Source organism: Echiichthys vipera (genome assembly GCF_963691815.1).
Source record: "Echiichthys vipera genome assembly, chromosome: 2".
Taxonomy (NCBI): Eukaryota; Metazoa; Chordata; class Actinopteri; order Perciformes; family Trachinidae; genus Echiichthys; species Echiichthys vipera.
Window position 1 is genome coordinate 24,163,062 of NC_139827.1, and position 15,873 is coordinate 24,178,934.

General features: G+C 41.4%; 1 protein-coding gene across 1 annotated transcript; it reads right to left on the reverse strand.

The window, feature by feature from the left end:
• Positions 1 to 499: 499 nt before the first annotated feature.
• Positions 500 to 6,953, reverse strand: LOC310962628 (somatostatin-like receptor.1; the record flags this gene model as incomplete). Its single annotated transcript, XM_083935135.1, has 5 exons — positions 500 to 712; positions 3,206 to 3,352; positions 3,744 to 4,016; positions 4,373 to 4,513; positions 6,372 to 6,953. 5 exons carry the CDS (start codon positions 6,951 to 6,953, stop codon positions 500 to 502), a joined length of 1,356 nt encoding a protein of 451 aa, XP_083791261.1.
• Between the last annotated feature and the right edge of the window lie 8,920 nt (positions 6,954 to 15,873).

Here is a 15,873-nt window from a genome sequence, read left to right on the forward strand (position 1 = left end):
TGCAAAAGACAGCCCTGTAGTGCCCATTTTACCCACATAAACTTCACATATACCTGCAGGAAAAATCTTCACTGGCTTTAAATGTGTTCTCAATGACATGTTTTTGGTTCTGAAAAGTAAATACATTCTTATACGTTTGTGCAAGTGATAAACAGAAAGTGAGAGAAGAAAGGTGTGAATGTTCCTATGTCTTGTGTTAAGGAGCCATATTGATTGCTGAGAGCGACTAAAAGGCACTTAAGTCTGATGGCTGGATGGAAAGAAAAATGAGGCTTGATGAACAGCTGGATGAGTCATACAGGACATGAACAGGAGTATTCATGGGGTTGTTTCACCAAAAGGGGTTATAAATGATGCAATGCATTTGAAATGAGTGTTCACGTGTGTGTCAGAAAGTTGTCCTAGAAATAGATTTTTAAACTGAACTGCAGGAAAGCATCAGTTTTTGCTATTTTGATCAGCTAATCCAGCCCCTCTGCTGATGTCCACGGTTCGTTGGCTACTGTTCCTGCGGAGCAGTCGATGCAGCGTAGGAGGAGGGCGTAGTCAGGGCAGTGACGGTGGGAAGATCAGCCGGGGTTACCATGGAGGTTACCGGTGTAGTGGTGGATCCCATACCTGGACAAGTGGAGGGAGGTTGACATGTTGGGGTGAAGCGGTGCAGGTCAGCTGCTGTGTGGGAGATAGGCGAGCCTGGAGGGTGAGGAGAGATCTTAAGAGAGAGGAAGAAGAGGGCAATGGAGGAAGGCAGAAAAGGCAGTGGTAGGATAAAAAAAAATGAGCGGTGGCATTTTGATGAAAGCAAGAGGGAGGGGAAAGTGGAAAGAGAAAGGAAAGAAAATTAATCCCTGGGTTCCTTTGATAAATTTTCATTATGTTTAAAGCAGAGGTTGTAAACATGTGGACTGTGGGGCTTCAGAATATTTGATACCAGGCTGCAAATAAACAATAGGATTCTGCTAAAAAGGTGAATAATAACAAGTCAATTTTAAGCTTTTTGTATTAATTACCCGGAATTCCCACAGCCTTTGCGAGGTCAATCTGTATTTCTTAATTCATTAATTAATCCTCAAATTAGAATCCTTCTGATTTTCATGAAATAAACCCCCATTCATGATAATACATATGCATATAATATATGTGTTCATTTTTAGTGGCAGAGTCTGCCATTCCTGCACAGGATTTAAATTGCCTTCACACACATGAGAACGTGGAAGGAAATGATAAAGCATGTAATCCAGTAGGATTGGGTGGTAGCAAGGTATTAAAGTAAACCAGAAGTGAGTCTCCACTGAGGTGAGGAAGATGCTGACTGTGAGTGGTAGAGATAACGTTACAGCCTATCATAAAAAAGAAAAATCCCTCTGCCCCTGTTCGGAAGTATGTTTGGGTGAGCCAGACAACGGGCAAAGCTGCGTGCACAACCATCTGATCCGTGAGCCTCAAATATGACTCTTGTTTCAAAGAAACATTAACACAAGCATGCTTTATTTCAGCACATCTGATATATAATAATCAGTTAATGACAACATCAAACCTCGACACAGGGATTAAAACCAAACATCAGAGTATGACACAGCACAGTATAGTATAGTGAGTTAACTTTGTAATAGTGCGCGTTGAATTAGTGATTAATCACCCTCTTGCATTAATCATACATCAATAAAACCCTAATTTCACACATCATTCATGATGATGACAATCCAGAAAAATAGAGACCAGGTGATGTTTTCAAGAAAGCTCATGTATTTTTAAGAGTAACCAAGCTCCCCCTGGCCCCCCTTTAGTTCAATGTGACCCAAGAGCGCCCCGTTACAGGTTTGACCCAGTGCTGCTGCTGGCTCCCAGCCTACCCTGGCACTGGCTGAATTCAAGTTGCTACAGTTGCTAAGTGAAGGTCCGTCTCTTCAAACAGCAGTGGGGCTGCGGAGTGTGGTAGCAGCTAGCTAATTCTTGTCTCAGAGAGAGGGGCTGATTGAATCAATCTGTGCAGCTCTATGATGAATTAAGATTTGACCCATTTTAAATAGAAAAAAAAAGAAAAAGGAAATCAACATGAGGCCGTCAATGTTGATATTCTGGCAGGCTGCCACAAATAAATCAATGTATGGGAAACACTGCCAACATGACTTCTATTACCAGCAGCTCATCCTTTATGTTCTTAGGTGTTCTATTTTACATTTTATACTGTCATATACTCAGGTATAAAATAATATAAATTATCAGGAAGGTATGAAAAAATAGATACTGAGCCTAATATTAAGTACTGCTAAGGAATACAGAATTATCCAGACCAGTGGTATTAAACGGTACGACTACTGTTCCTGAATGTGTGTGTGTGCGTGTGTGTGTGCGTGCGTGCGTGCGTGCGTGCGTGCGTGCGTGCGTGCGTGCGTGCGTGCGTGCGTGCGTGTGTGTGCGTGTGTGTGTGTGTGTGTGTGTGTGTGCGTGCGTGCGTGCGTGCGCGTGCATGCGTGCGTGTGTGTGTGTGTGCGTGTGTGTGTGTGTGTGTGTGTGTGTGTGTGTGTGCGTGCGTGCGTGCGTTCGGTGCGCATTATTTGCTGTTTGTGATGATGAGATACATGACATCAAGTTACGCTCTGAGAAAAGACAGAGCTCCGGACATCAATAATTGAGCACTTGGATTCACTAACATACACTCTGTATGGATTTATAGAGGAAGTTGTAGTTGTGACCACCTTGAACCAGTTGAAGGAGATTTTAGAGAGTCTCATCAGAGCCACTCTGCCAGTCCAATGCCCCTCTCCGTTCTTGTACAAGTCATCTAATTGGACACTGTGAGGCCCCAGTGCCCCACGCTCAAGAGATTGGAAACTTTTTCTTTCCCTAAACGCCCTCCTCTTTCTGAAACACACACACACAACCATGAAACTAATCTCATAACCTTTCACTACCGCCTTCAGAGTTTGCCTTCACAGCAGCATTCATTTATCATCCTTCTTCAATTTTCTACTCACGAACACACATAGACACACTTGCCTGCTCAATAATTTAGTGTGTGTTCATCAGTAGGACTGTCACACTTGATGCATCAGATTCATCCTGAAAATATTAGAAAATCCAAAAATAATGCATATCTTCAATTTGAGGCAGTGGTGCACTAAACATTTATTTTTATTACATCTCTTCCCAAAAACCCAATGCCTACAGTACACACAACAGCAAACACAGACATGTGCAGTACCTGGCTGCTCCCTGGATCATTGTAGGCCTGGTTACGAGAGGAGAGAAGAACGCAGTCATGTGCCGTGGTTTTCTCAGTGCGCGGAGCGCTGGGGTCACCGTCATCCACACCATTGGCCTTGCACCTCACACTCCTCACACACAGCACCTGCAGGGACACAACAACAATTAGCTGTAGATATTACATCAGAAATCTCTACGAACAACAACCTAAAATAACATTTTTGTGGTTGTGTTGTTGGCAAACAATTATACATTATGAAGTTATGAATCAGTTGACTTCTGCACAGCGTCTCCACTCCGCTGAACTCTCGTCAAAAGGTAAAGGTTCAACGCTAGACTTGCCAGACTCACCAGACTCCCACTGATGACAGTATAGTGTTAGACCAGCTTTGAGCGTTGCTATGGATGAACAACATCATTGACAGTGGAATTGATATTCTCATCCAACTCTTGGCAAAGAGGCATATATCCCCAAATGTCAAACTACTTCTGGAACCTTGACCCTGGTTTTTATACCCAGAGGATATTAAACCTACTTTTCTGAAGCTCTGCCTGAAGTTGTCCGACAGGAAGCCGTAGAGCACCGGGTTGGCACAGGAGTTGGCGTAGGACAGGATGACAGCAAAGAAGTAGATGCCTGCGGTGGCACTGGACTCTGGAATGATGACCACCAGATTGACCATGTTGATGATGAAGAACGGCAGCCAGCAGAGCACAAACACCACCACGATCACCACCACCATCCGTGTCACTTTGCGCTCCGAACGCCGGCGCTTGGTAAAGCCTGCCCGTGCCCCTGATGACTTCATCTGTACCATTAGATGCAGTGAAGATGAATATGAGAGTGATAATGATGAAAATGAGGGAGAGGATGTTGAGGAGGACGGAAATCATCATGTTGATTACAGTATGACTGATGGGAATTGTGGCTTCAACTAGTCATCTCCATGCCAGTGACTGAGCAGAACAAATACACGGTATGGAAATGACTTGTTGAAGCCACAATTCCCATTTCTGCTTTATACATCAGCTTTTTCAATCAGCCACACACACACACACACACACACACACACACACACACACACACACACACACACACACACACACACACACACACACACACACACACACACACACACACACACACATACACACAGATACACACCTTGATAACAATAAGTAGGTAGCAGAGGCAAATGATGAGCAGTGGTCCAAAGAACCCCACTGTGGCAGTGTAAAGAATGAAGGCTGTTGACCACACATTCTTTGGCTCTGGCCAGTTCATGTTACAGGAGTTAAACGTGTCCTAAAGAGAAATGAAATCACCAGTGAAACAGATGAAAAATTCAACCATTATCTGCTCAGTCAGACGGTGAGTATAGGAGGTAAACATTGGACTTTGGGGCCCACAGGATGAGTGGCAAAGCTCTTAAATTATGCAGGAATGGATGTTTGGAGAAATGCAATTTTCACATTCTGCTTTTGTGGTGTTTGAAGAAGCATTTTTTTTCATTGTGGAATACATTTCCTGACATTACTGTTTTAATTGTGCACTAACTGTCAAACCAGCAAGTAAAAAGTAACTTGTCCTGTTGTTTTCACACCAATGGCCTTCAGCAGTATATTATTGTACAGCACGGCATGTATCAAAGCTACTTTACCTGCTGAAAAAGCTACATTGTCAGTATATCTTTCTTCTAAAAGAAAGACTAAAAAATGTGTCTAATTGTCACCCTGGATTTAGCTCTGATTTTGGTCTCCACCAGCTCCTGATGGAGATATCGTGCTATTTAGTTGTTAGATGCTCTACTATGTTCGACAACTAGTCGGTAAATACGAAATACATTTAACTGGATAAATAGCTAAATGTTACCTGCTAACTGCCGTTAAGTGCTTAACGGGTAGAGTGCAGTGGATTCATCAGGGCTTTTCACTGTAACACTTGCCAGCAGGTTGTAGAGAGCAGCAAAAGTAAGTCAAAAACAGTAATTTTCTTAGATATAAAACCAAAACAATGAGACCACATACGCAACTTTGACAACATATCAACAGATAATTATGAACATGTGCTGGAGTAGGCTACTTCAAGCAAATGAAAGTCAGCCTCAGTTGGTTTATTTACTGGTATATCCTACATGAACGGAACCGTTTCCAGTTCTTTTGCTAAGCTAACTGTCTGCTGGCTTTTAAAAAATGATCAGTTTAAAATCATGTATTCATTTGCTGGGTGGAAGTAATATGACTACTAAGCCATGGCTGTTTAAATAATTGCCTTATTACTATCAATTTGGCAAGGAACTACAGGGATGAGCTCACTGTGTTTGGTGATTCTATGAGCTTTTGACTGGACTGAAAATTACTTTTAATCAGGGGCAGCTCACTAAAACTAATTTTCACTTAAAACCTTTTACTTTCTGTAAAATATATGTTTTTTATTTAATTTTTGCTGGCATTTTCACTATATCCTAACAGCTCATTGAGACAGACGATCTGTGAAAAAGTCTTGTATCACTGTCTCGTAATCTGCTAGATCCACTGCGCCTGACTGATTGCACTGATCAAGTATGTAATATATAGTATAATTATATAATAATAATAATAATAATAATAATAATAATAATAATAATATTAATAATAGATAAATATAATATAATCAAGATTATGTTGCTGTATTGCATATTTCTCTCATAGAATGTTTTCAGAAAATATTTTTGTGTTTGTCTGGCCAGTCAGACATTGGGAGGCTGCTTGGTTTTGGCTCGACCTGGTCACAAACTTTATTTTACAAACAGTGCACTAAAATATGTTTCAGAAAATACTTTATCCAAAAAATAAGCATTACAGCAACAGAATCTTGATTCATATCTAAACACCGCTGCCTAGTCAGTTTGATCAGAGTTCAGAGCAGCTTTGACACTGCGTCACAGAGACTCATCCGCTCTGAGTGGTTGTTTTTCTTTGGGCACGTGGGAAACTAGCAGATGCCATTAGGAGCACACAGAGAGGGCTCTGGGAGTAGACAAGAGCAGCAGATGGAGGTAAAGATACATTACTCTTTCAAAGATTGTCTCTCTCATTGTGCTGTCAGGCTATAGTGACAATTTTAGAAAATATGAAAAATACATATTTTTCATAGAAAAGTTACTGAGTTACTGAGTTTATACCTGAACATCAGAGAAGATGACCACAGGCAGGACCACCACAAAGGACACAGCCCACACGGCTGCGCTCACCACCTTGGCGACGCGGGGGTGTCTCCATTTGGTGCTGCGGATCGGATGAACCACAGCCAGGTAACGATCAATGGACATGACCGTCAGGCAGAAAATAGACGTGAACTGATTCATCGAGTCTGCTGTCATGACCACGCGGCACAGGAAGGAGCCAAATGGCCAATAAGAGAGCACGTTCTGTGTGGTGAGGAAAGGGAGCCCGATGATGTAGAGCTCATCTGCCACAGCCAGATTCAGGATGTAGATGTTGGTGACTGTCTTCATTTTGGCATAGCGCAGGACCACATAGATGGCCAGAGTGTTGCCAGTCAGACCTACCATGAAGACTGTGAGGGAGATGACCGCTGTCATCAGAGTGCTGCTGCCCTGAAAGGGGACACTTTGAGTGGACAGGTTGGAGGAGATGTTGGAGAAGCGGGGGTAGGAAAAGGGTAACTGTGAGGGAATGACTGCAGAGGAGGAGTTTAGGTCTGATGCGAGGGGAAACCAGAAGGTCTGGTCTAGGGGCTCCATTGTGGGTTTCAGAGAGGAAGGTGGTGCAACAGAGTCTCAATGTAGATTTATGTCCTCACTGATTTAAGGGAAATACTTTAGCCAAGTTAGTTTGCATGCTTACTTTGGAACAGAGACAGGATGGGAATCAGCAGCCACTACACACTCGAAGGTATCAGATAAAAACAAAGAAAAAGGACTTTGACCAATCTGATCTGTATCTATTCTATTCTAGTGTGTCTCAAATTTAAGTGTGTGTTTTTGCGCTCTGACCACTGCTGAGAACAGGTACTCTAATATCTAGAGTGTGTGTGTGTGTGTGTGTGTGTGTGTGTGTGTGTGTGTGTGTGTGTGTGTGTGTGTGTGTGTGTGTGTGTGTGTGTGTGTGTGTGTCAAAGATGTGTTGCCCTGTATCAAACACTCTAACAATGGTTTAACAAGGATGTAAGTCAATGAACCACCAAGTATATAGTTGCACTCACTTATCCGGTGTCATTGGCGTTTATAATAGCAGTTATTATAAAAGTCTCTGCGCAATTCACCGCTCTGTCGCGCGACAAGCGGCGGTATGGCTGGGAACCGTGTCACGGCTTTTACGCACGGCAGGTCTGCCGTCTACTGTGCGCTCTATACCACTGCCTGCAACATGAATATAAGCAATTCTGTATATGTAACTTATGTATGCACTTGTGGTGACTCAACTCTTTGCTTAATTATTTACTGTACGCAGAATGCAAAGCTAAGTCACTCATACACTATTATTTATTCAGAGATCAAGACGAGAACATGCTTACTTTAGCGAGCAGCGGGAAAAGTCCAAGCCTTTATTTGATCAAAATTTATAGATCCCCCAAAACCAAACTCCTCATTGTCAGTTCAGTCTTGTGATGAAAAAAAAATCCCCGGTATCAATGGACAGCTTGTGTCCGAGCTCCCAATCGTTCGCTGTCCGTGGTGCTGAGCGGAGTGTGTCAGCAGCAGATCCCCGCTTCTCCTTGTTCCTTCAACTTTCTTCCCAAGGCTCTGCTGGTTTATTTTATTTGTTGAGAGAGAGAGAGAGAGAGAGAGAGAGAGAGAGAGAGAGAGAGGGAGAGAGAGAGAGAGAGAGAGAGAGAGAGAGAGAGAGAGAGAGAGAGAGAGAGAGAGAGAGCGAAAGAGAGATAGGAAGAGAGAGAGAGAGAGAGAGAGGGGAGGGGGGCTGCCTGCTCTTCAGACGGAGAAAAAAGAGTACTGGTATGTATACTTTTAGATCTTAATTAATTAATTCATTATTTAGTTGGCCCATTTTATTTTCATTTTCTGCTATTGTATAATTGTACTCTCTTATTGTATACATTATGCTTTAGCCACTAAAAAGTCTTTATATCAATGGGCTCAGTGAGTTAAAGGTGCTCTTTCACTAGAATTCTTGTAAACCAGCAGAAACTTGGGTTTTACTTCATTTTGTACTCAAGCTCTTACTCATAGTACCAAGCTGTCATCCCCAGCTCTGCTGAATACATTTTATTTATAAAATTTTAACACCATCACACCATAACACACATCCAAGTCACATCTTGGCCTGGATGGCTACCACGTCATGACACGCCTATCCCTGAGGCCATTACAGACCCCGAGCACCTGCCATTTTCATTCAAGCTTTATTCAGGCCGCTACAGACATCTTGTCCCAACACCTTTCCAACCCATTGGTTAATTTGCTAGCAAAAGAAAAATTCCACGTTTCATCTGTTCCTGTACGGACGGCCTTGCCTTCGTTTGAGCGACGAAAATTCAACCAGGATTCCGAACAAGGGGTTGGTCAGAGTTAGCTAGCGCCTTAGCCACTCCACCAGCTAACCTTATAGCCTACGACAGACAGGTCGGAGACTAGAAGACGCGTTGCTCCCAGTGCGGGAGGTGCATGTACGACAAGAACCTCTATGAGATCTGTGTCCTATGTTGGGAGCAGGCAGAGATGTCCCTTTGCGACTTTTTCTGCCTTTCATGCTCTCGGCTCCCTCTCCCAACGCTCCACTCTCGAGCTCCATTCTTCATTCCCGCCACGGTCAGCACAGCTCACACCGAGTCTGTTAGCCTGTGGCGGGAGGCTGACTTTCCAACCTTCCCTCCCTCTGGCATACCTGGAGGCCCCTCAGATGACGGTATCTCTCAACACGAGGAGCTTACTGAGTTTTATAGCGGCCAGTGGTCGGCCATGGCGGGTGTTGGGCGAGAAGGAGTATGGTGAGGAGGAGAAGGAAGATAAAGCACATACAATCAGGGACTCACTCATAAAATCATTGCTCCACAGCGTTAGTCACAAACTACACAGGGTACCTACCTTACTTAATGTGTGTTTTGCAGAAGACGCATGTGCTTATAGTGCCCAGAATAGAAGGTATTTTTTTCAGAAGACATAAAAGTAAATGACAACTGATCCAGGACAAACACCAATAAACCTGGATATAACTGAAACTGCCACTCCAGCTGCTCCCAAATCCAGACCAAAAAGCAGAAAGCAGTTTCTGTGCAATAAGTCATACATTTTCTCTGTGACAGAGAAATTGATCATTAATTTGTTTCCCTGCATGTCTACATCCCTACTGTGATTGGTCGGTGTTGTTGCCAGGGAAAGATGTATGCCAGCAGTCTGTATTTGAATGAATGCAGTCATCTGCAGTATTATTATTATTATTATTATTATTATTATTATTATTATTATTATTATATTATTATTATAACTTTAGCCGAGACAAAACACAAAACATTTGAAGACAAGACAAAACAAAACGTTTGAAATAAGCATATCCGAAATACCAAAAACTAAAAGTGACAAAAATCAAGTGAAAGCAGAGAAATCTTGTTAAAAATAAGATGCAGTTATGGATTTAAATTGTCCTAATGATAAAATTGTGATAAGTTTCAGGTGGTTTTGCAGAGTGTTTCAGGTCGCAGATGCACAGTAAGAAAAACCGGACTTTTCAAATTCAGTGTTAACAGAGCGAACCTGCAGTGTGAGCCAGTCCATAGAGCATGTATAATGGAGACCTTCATTAAAAGATACTGAAGAGTTTATATAGGATTGTAAGCGACCAGTGAGAGCTTTAAAAATAAAGAAATACAGTGTCTATCTCGCCTGTTATATAGCAAGGGCCATTCAACTTTAGAATACAGGTCGATGAATGATGTAATAAATCTCAGGGCTGAATGATGTACGATATAGTGTGCGATAACATTTAACCATGTTTATCATGAATGTATGTACTATAGTACTCATTTTCGAAATGATTTTTGGCTTAAAACACATCAGTAGTTAAAAGTAGGGTGTCAATGTGTTTTCATGTATATTTTGTGTATTAATGAGACAGCACAATAGAGATATACGCAGGACACGGCATGCAATAAAGGTTGTTGGCTGAAGTCATTACTGGTTAATGTTAGCTTTATTTAGACTACACCCTTACCTGAGAGAGACAATGATTATTTAGAGGCTTTGAGCAGTCTTGGATGTATTTCCTCAAGAAGGATTGACCATCTGAAAATTGGTTGAACACCATCCGGGCTGGCTGACAAGAGACTGCAGGGACCTCTAAAGAGGGACCATTGATTTGAAATATAAAAGGAAGAAAACGGTTACAGTAATAAAGAGTCCAGTGAAGTGCAGGTGTTGCTAATTCGTAGGAAAGTTCCATTAAATATGGTTGAGGACTGTGTTGACGGTTGGATCCAGTCTATTACACCTATTGGAATGTTTGTGGACATGACATGGTGCCAGACTTTTCACTTCAAGCGAGAGCAAAAGCAATCCAGCAGTAAGTGCTTGGACCTAACTTAGAGCATGCTTTCTGTCCCAGACATAAGCATTTTGGTGTACTGAAACCAAGGTCTCATATATATCTGCTCTGACACACAATAAGACTCCCACTGCGAGGTTCTAAAACTGCAAATGCCCACCCCCTATGATAGAGATGAGCACAGTGGAACATGTTGATGACAGTTTTCCTCCCTTTTTGTCCTGTAATGTTGGCACCTAAAGCCTTTTGCAACTGCAGTTGCAGATTCCCAATGCAATCATGCAGTCTGTATGTTTTCCAAGCACAGAAACAGGTGGATGTGTCAGTCATCAAACTACTTTTGCAAGGTAAAGAACTCAAATGTAACTCATTCATACACAAAATAGTACATTATGTTCCAGTTTGACATAATGTCACATAACCCAATTCATGTGGAGCGCTCACATCACCCTTTCTACAACATATAATGGAATGGAATGTATCCAGTGGTGATGCATTGCTTTTACATTTTAATTTTCCTTATGCACTGTTCATTTGTTTTCTATCTGTGAGTGTGTTTGTGTGTGTGTGTGTGTGTGTGTGTGTGTGTGTGTGTGTGTGTGTGTCTCTCTCTCTCTCTCTCTCTCTTTCTCTCTCTCTCTCTCTCCCTCTAGACACACACATACAATACATCAGAAAAGAAGCAGCAGACTATACATATACATCACAATGCTCATACGCTTCTGTGATCATAACATTTATCCTTCATGTCCACCTCTTTGTAGCCTCCAATGTTAACTATTTTTACACACACACACACACACACACACACACACACACACACACACACACACACACACACACACACACACACACACACACACACACACACACAATATCTGAGTGTCAGGTGGGTTAAGAGTGGAAGGTTTATGCCCATCTCCACAACAATCCCCTGGAGTGAAGCTATCACACAGCCCAAGGGTTGACCTTACCAGCCTGTCACAGGACATTATTGTCCTGTAGGCAGATAAAAGAAAAACAGGAAAACATGGCTGCCCAGAGAAAAAAAAAGAAGAGAATGATAATATTGTTAGTTAGAACACAAAGGGCTCTCTCTCTTGCTCAGAATAAGAACATATTATTTAAATAGGCAACCGCAGGGTATTTTTTTCTTAAGAGCCTATTACCTGGTCAGAGAACAGTTGTGAAGTCACAGTTAGTAAGCACAGATATATACATAGATACCAAATTGGCCAGTGCTGCCTATCAGAGCGATACGACAATGCAGTCAATGTATGTCTCTAGAGGTAGGAGGTCCATCCACTCTTAAAATCATCATTTACCATTGAATTGTCAACTAATTTTCAGGGAGTTTGGTTTTCTACAAATGCCAGACAGGTATCTATGATACGGGATACTTGGTCAAATTAAAAAATGTGGGTTCTCATACCAAAATACCTTATCTTTTGTAGATATTTTTAACAATGTGGTCTATGCGGATTGACTTGCTTGGAGAACGCTCACACACACACACACACACACACACACACACACACACACACACACACACACACACACACACACACACACACACACACACACACACACACACTAACCCACACAATGGGCAAGTTGAGAGAACTTTAGATGTGGATAAACAAGCGAGACCTCATCAAAACACACCATGGCAAGAGTAGTAGGCTACAAAGAGAGGATCATGGCTGCGTTTGTCTCATGGTGTTAATTAATGTGTCAGAGAAGCCACTGTGTCATATACTTAAAAATAAATAAATAAATAAAATGTCTCTGTTTCTCTTTTTCCAGAAAAAAACAAAAACCCCAAGAAAACATGTTGATATAATTGGTCATCAACCAATCAGTGTCGTTATCTATCATTCACTTTGAGTATTTTCATGCATGTTACGTTTCTTTTATTATTTTCTATCATGAATTTAGGTGACTTTATGCAGAGGTTTGTGCTCTCTGGGTGCTCTCTGGCCGGGTCTATTCGATTTGAGTCGATATATTTCTCATGGCTGTATTTGAGTGGTTTGTGCTTATTATCCTTTAATTGGTCCAAAGTGGGCTTGAAGTCTCATGTTGGAGGTATAAGAATAGTCCAAGGTCATGACCTCTGGTGAAGAAATATACTTCCTGTTGTTTGCTCTTGTTACGACAGGTGAAGCAGAAAAGCAGACTCCACAATAACATGAACACTCGGTACATATAAGGTATACATTGTGTATATTTAGCTCATCACAGATTGTACAGACTGTATAAGCCAAATAAGGAAATAAACCTACAGGTGGATGCTGAGGTGAAGATGCAGCTGATTAAATAATGGGAGCTTTAGCATGTTGGCAGTGATGCAGGGATCTATTTCTCATTATATTCACTCCACTTGTTGCTATTTGTAGATAGACATATGCTCATTGTTAGTTCATACTTAAAGCCTAGAATATAATACATTCAGCACCAGTGGTAGAAAGTGGTGTATTTATTCAAGGACAGTACTTAAGTACAATTTTGAGATACACATTCTACTTTATACATCTACTCCACTCCAATTCCGAAATATGAAATACTGTACTTTTTGCTCCCTTACATTTATTTGAAAAGTTTAGTTACTTTGCAGATTCAGATTCATTTTACAAAATATAATAAAGAAATAAATTGGATGGATAATTATGGATGAAGATAAGACTTTAATGATCTGCTAGGGGCGCTGAGCCATTGGCAGCCCCCTCGCTCTGACATCACTCCATCAATTGCATGTATATAGGTCCTGTTTGTGCATGTGTGTATTTCGGGCCTATGTGTGTGTGTAACCTGAATAATAATAACAGAGTGAAAATATTGAATTTCTCTTGCGGATAAATAAAAGTAATTCTTCTTCTATGGGCTGTCCCATGTTTACCAGCTGCAACGTTACTTTATTATTTACACTTTAAAACAATAATATACATTATTTTGAAACATAATTTCCCCCTGAGATTATAAAATGATTTCTGATTCTGATTCTGAAAGGGTCGTTCTGCATAAAGCATACTTTTTTATACTTTAAGTATATTTTACTTTATAACAATTTTGTACTTTTACTGAAGTATAGTAATAAGTAAATTCTGAATGCAGGACTTGTTGTTGTTAAGATCTGAGGACTTCTTCCACCGGTTCAGGATGTGTTGTGCTTGATGCTTAAGGAGATGTTTTCTTCTTTTTACCCTCACTGGGTTTCTATCACTATCACTCATCATCTCTCTTTGCCACATCCTCAATCCCCTGTCCTTCAGCCTTCAGCAACAATTCCTCTCTATGACGTGCCTCCATCTCTCTCACTCTCTCCAGACCCTGCCCTCCTCTCCCCCCTTTCTTCCTGTAGCCCTACAATAACACAGACAGAGGCCTCAGTAAGTGCTGTTTTCCTGGCCAGGCTGGAGGACCCTCCCCATAACCAAACAGGAGCCTTGCTCATTTTACCTTCACCCGGCCCAAACTGGACCAGTCCAGGCCAGACAAATACAAAATACTGCATCATAAAGTGGTTCAGCAAAGCAGCTCCATCGCATCAACAGGAATCACTGTTCTATTAGGAGTTAGATCAGGATGAAATAATAAGTATACAGGTTGATACTATGAAGAATATGTTTCTGGAATCGATAGAATTTGGCGAAAATATACACATGTAAAATTAAAACAACAATAACTTTTGTCTTGTGATTTGCCACGCAAGCCAAAACCCCTTTGGACTACACTGAAACAGCTCTACAACTAAAGGATGCATTGCCATTTCATTTTGTACAGACATTCATGGTCCCCAGATGATGAATCCTGATGACTTTGCTGATCCATACAGTTTCACCATAATGTTCACATTTGTGGTTTTGGGTGAAATATATTGAATACATTGGATGGAAGTGCCACTTTAATAACATGGTTGCCAGAACACCAGGTTATTTGATTTATTTTAACAAAAACTAACCAACCTGAACATAATTAAATGGGGAACGCTCTGGTGGCTTAGTGGCAACACCCTTATTTTCTCTTTCCCTGACAGTGAAGATCAATTTGTGTCTTTATAGTGTGGGCTTGTGAAGCCCTAAGCCTCTGTAATTATGGGTCATGCAATTAAACTTGACGTCTATTGTTGCGACCTTTGTGTCAATTCCCTTCCTTCTTGTCCGCCTTCACTGTAACAGCACAAAAAAACCCCCATAGAAACTGGCTCTGTGTCTCTCAGAGAGGCTGCACTTCAACTGAGCCTGGGGCTTTAGCTTCAAGATACACTCAAGATAAGATGTAGATTCTCTGATGAGAAATGATCTAAAGCTTCATTCTCAAACAACTGCTCCCGTATGAGTCAAGCGTCATCACAAAATGAAATGTCCACTGTACAGGACACAAGGATTTAGATTAAATCCGTACTGGCATCAAGGTAAAACTCATTGCCCCTGTTGAACTGTGTAATTTCCTTAAAGGGAACATTTTCATGGTCATACGTATTTTGGGTTTCTACTACAACATTTTTACATGTTTGTTCAAAAGTTGTTTTTTTTCTCATAATGTCTGTCTGTATTCACCCTCTGTCTGAAAAAAGACCCCCACTACAGGAAAAGCTCAGACTGAACCGATTGGACAGTGTTTCTGGGTCTTCCGCATCTGAGCTCTTGGCATCTCTGCACCATCATTGCAGCTGGGGAATAATGTTACCGACACTGTAGCAGCAATTTCTACCTACGGTTTAAATAGTATAGTTGTGACATCACAAATGTACAGAAGTCCTGACGGCTCGTTTAAAGACACAGTTTCTGAATACAGGCTGTGTGCATTTTTCTGTGGATTGAGGGTTTTTATACTTTGCCTAAAAACATTAAGTCCATCTGCTCTTTCATTCACACGTTTTGCTTTTCAAGTTTGAACTCTGCAATGAACTACTGCCAATGAGGATAACAGAAAGCTATTGTGGGACTCTTCTTTTCTTTGTGCAGAGCACTAGATGTCTTCCGGGAGGATGGCTGGGCATTAACCAAATGAAATACCCAGGAAACACCTCTAACATGTGCCCTGTACTGCTTCAGGGAATGCAGAGAGAGGAGGGAGGGTGGGGCGACGTGTTTAGAAAATGTGAAAGAAGTTTTAACTGTCATTTCACAATCAAATCACAGCAGAGGGTTGTAATTTCTACAC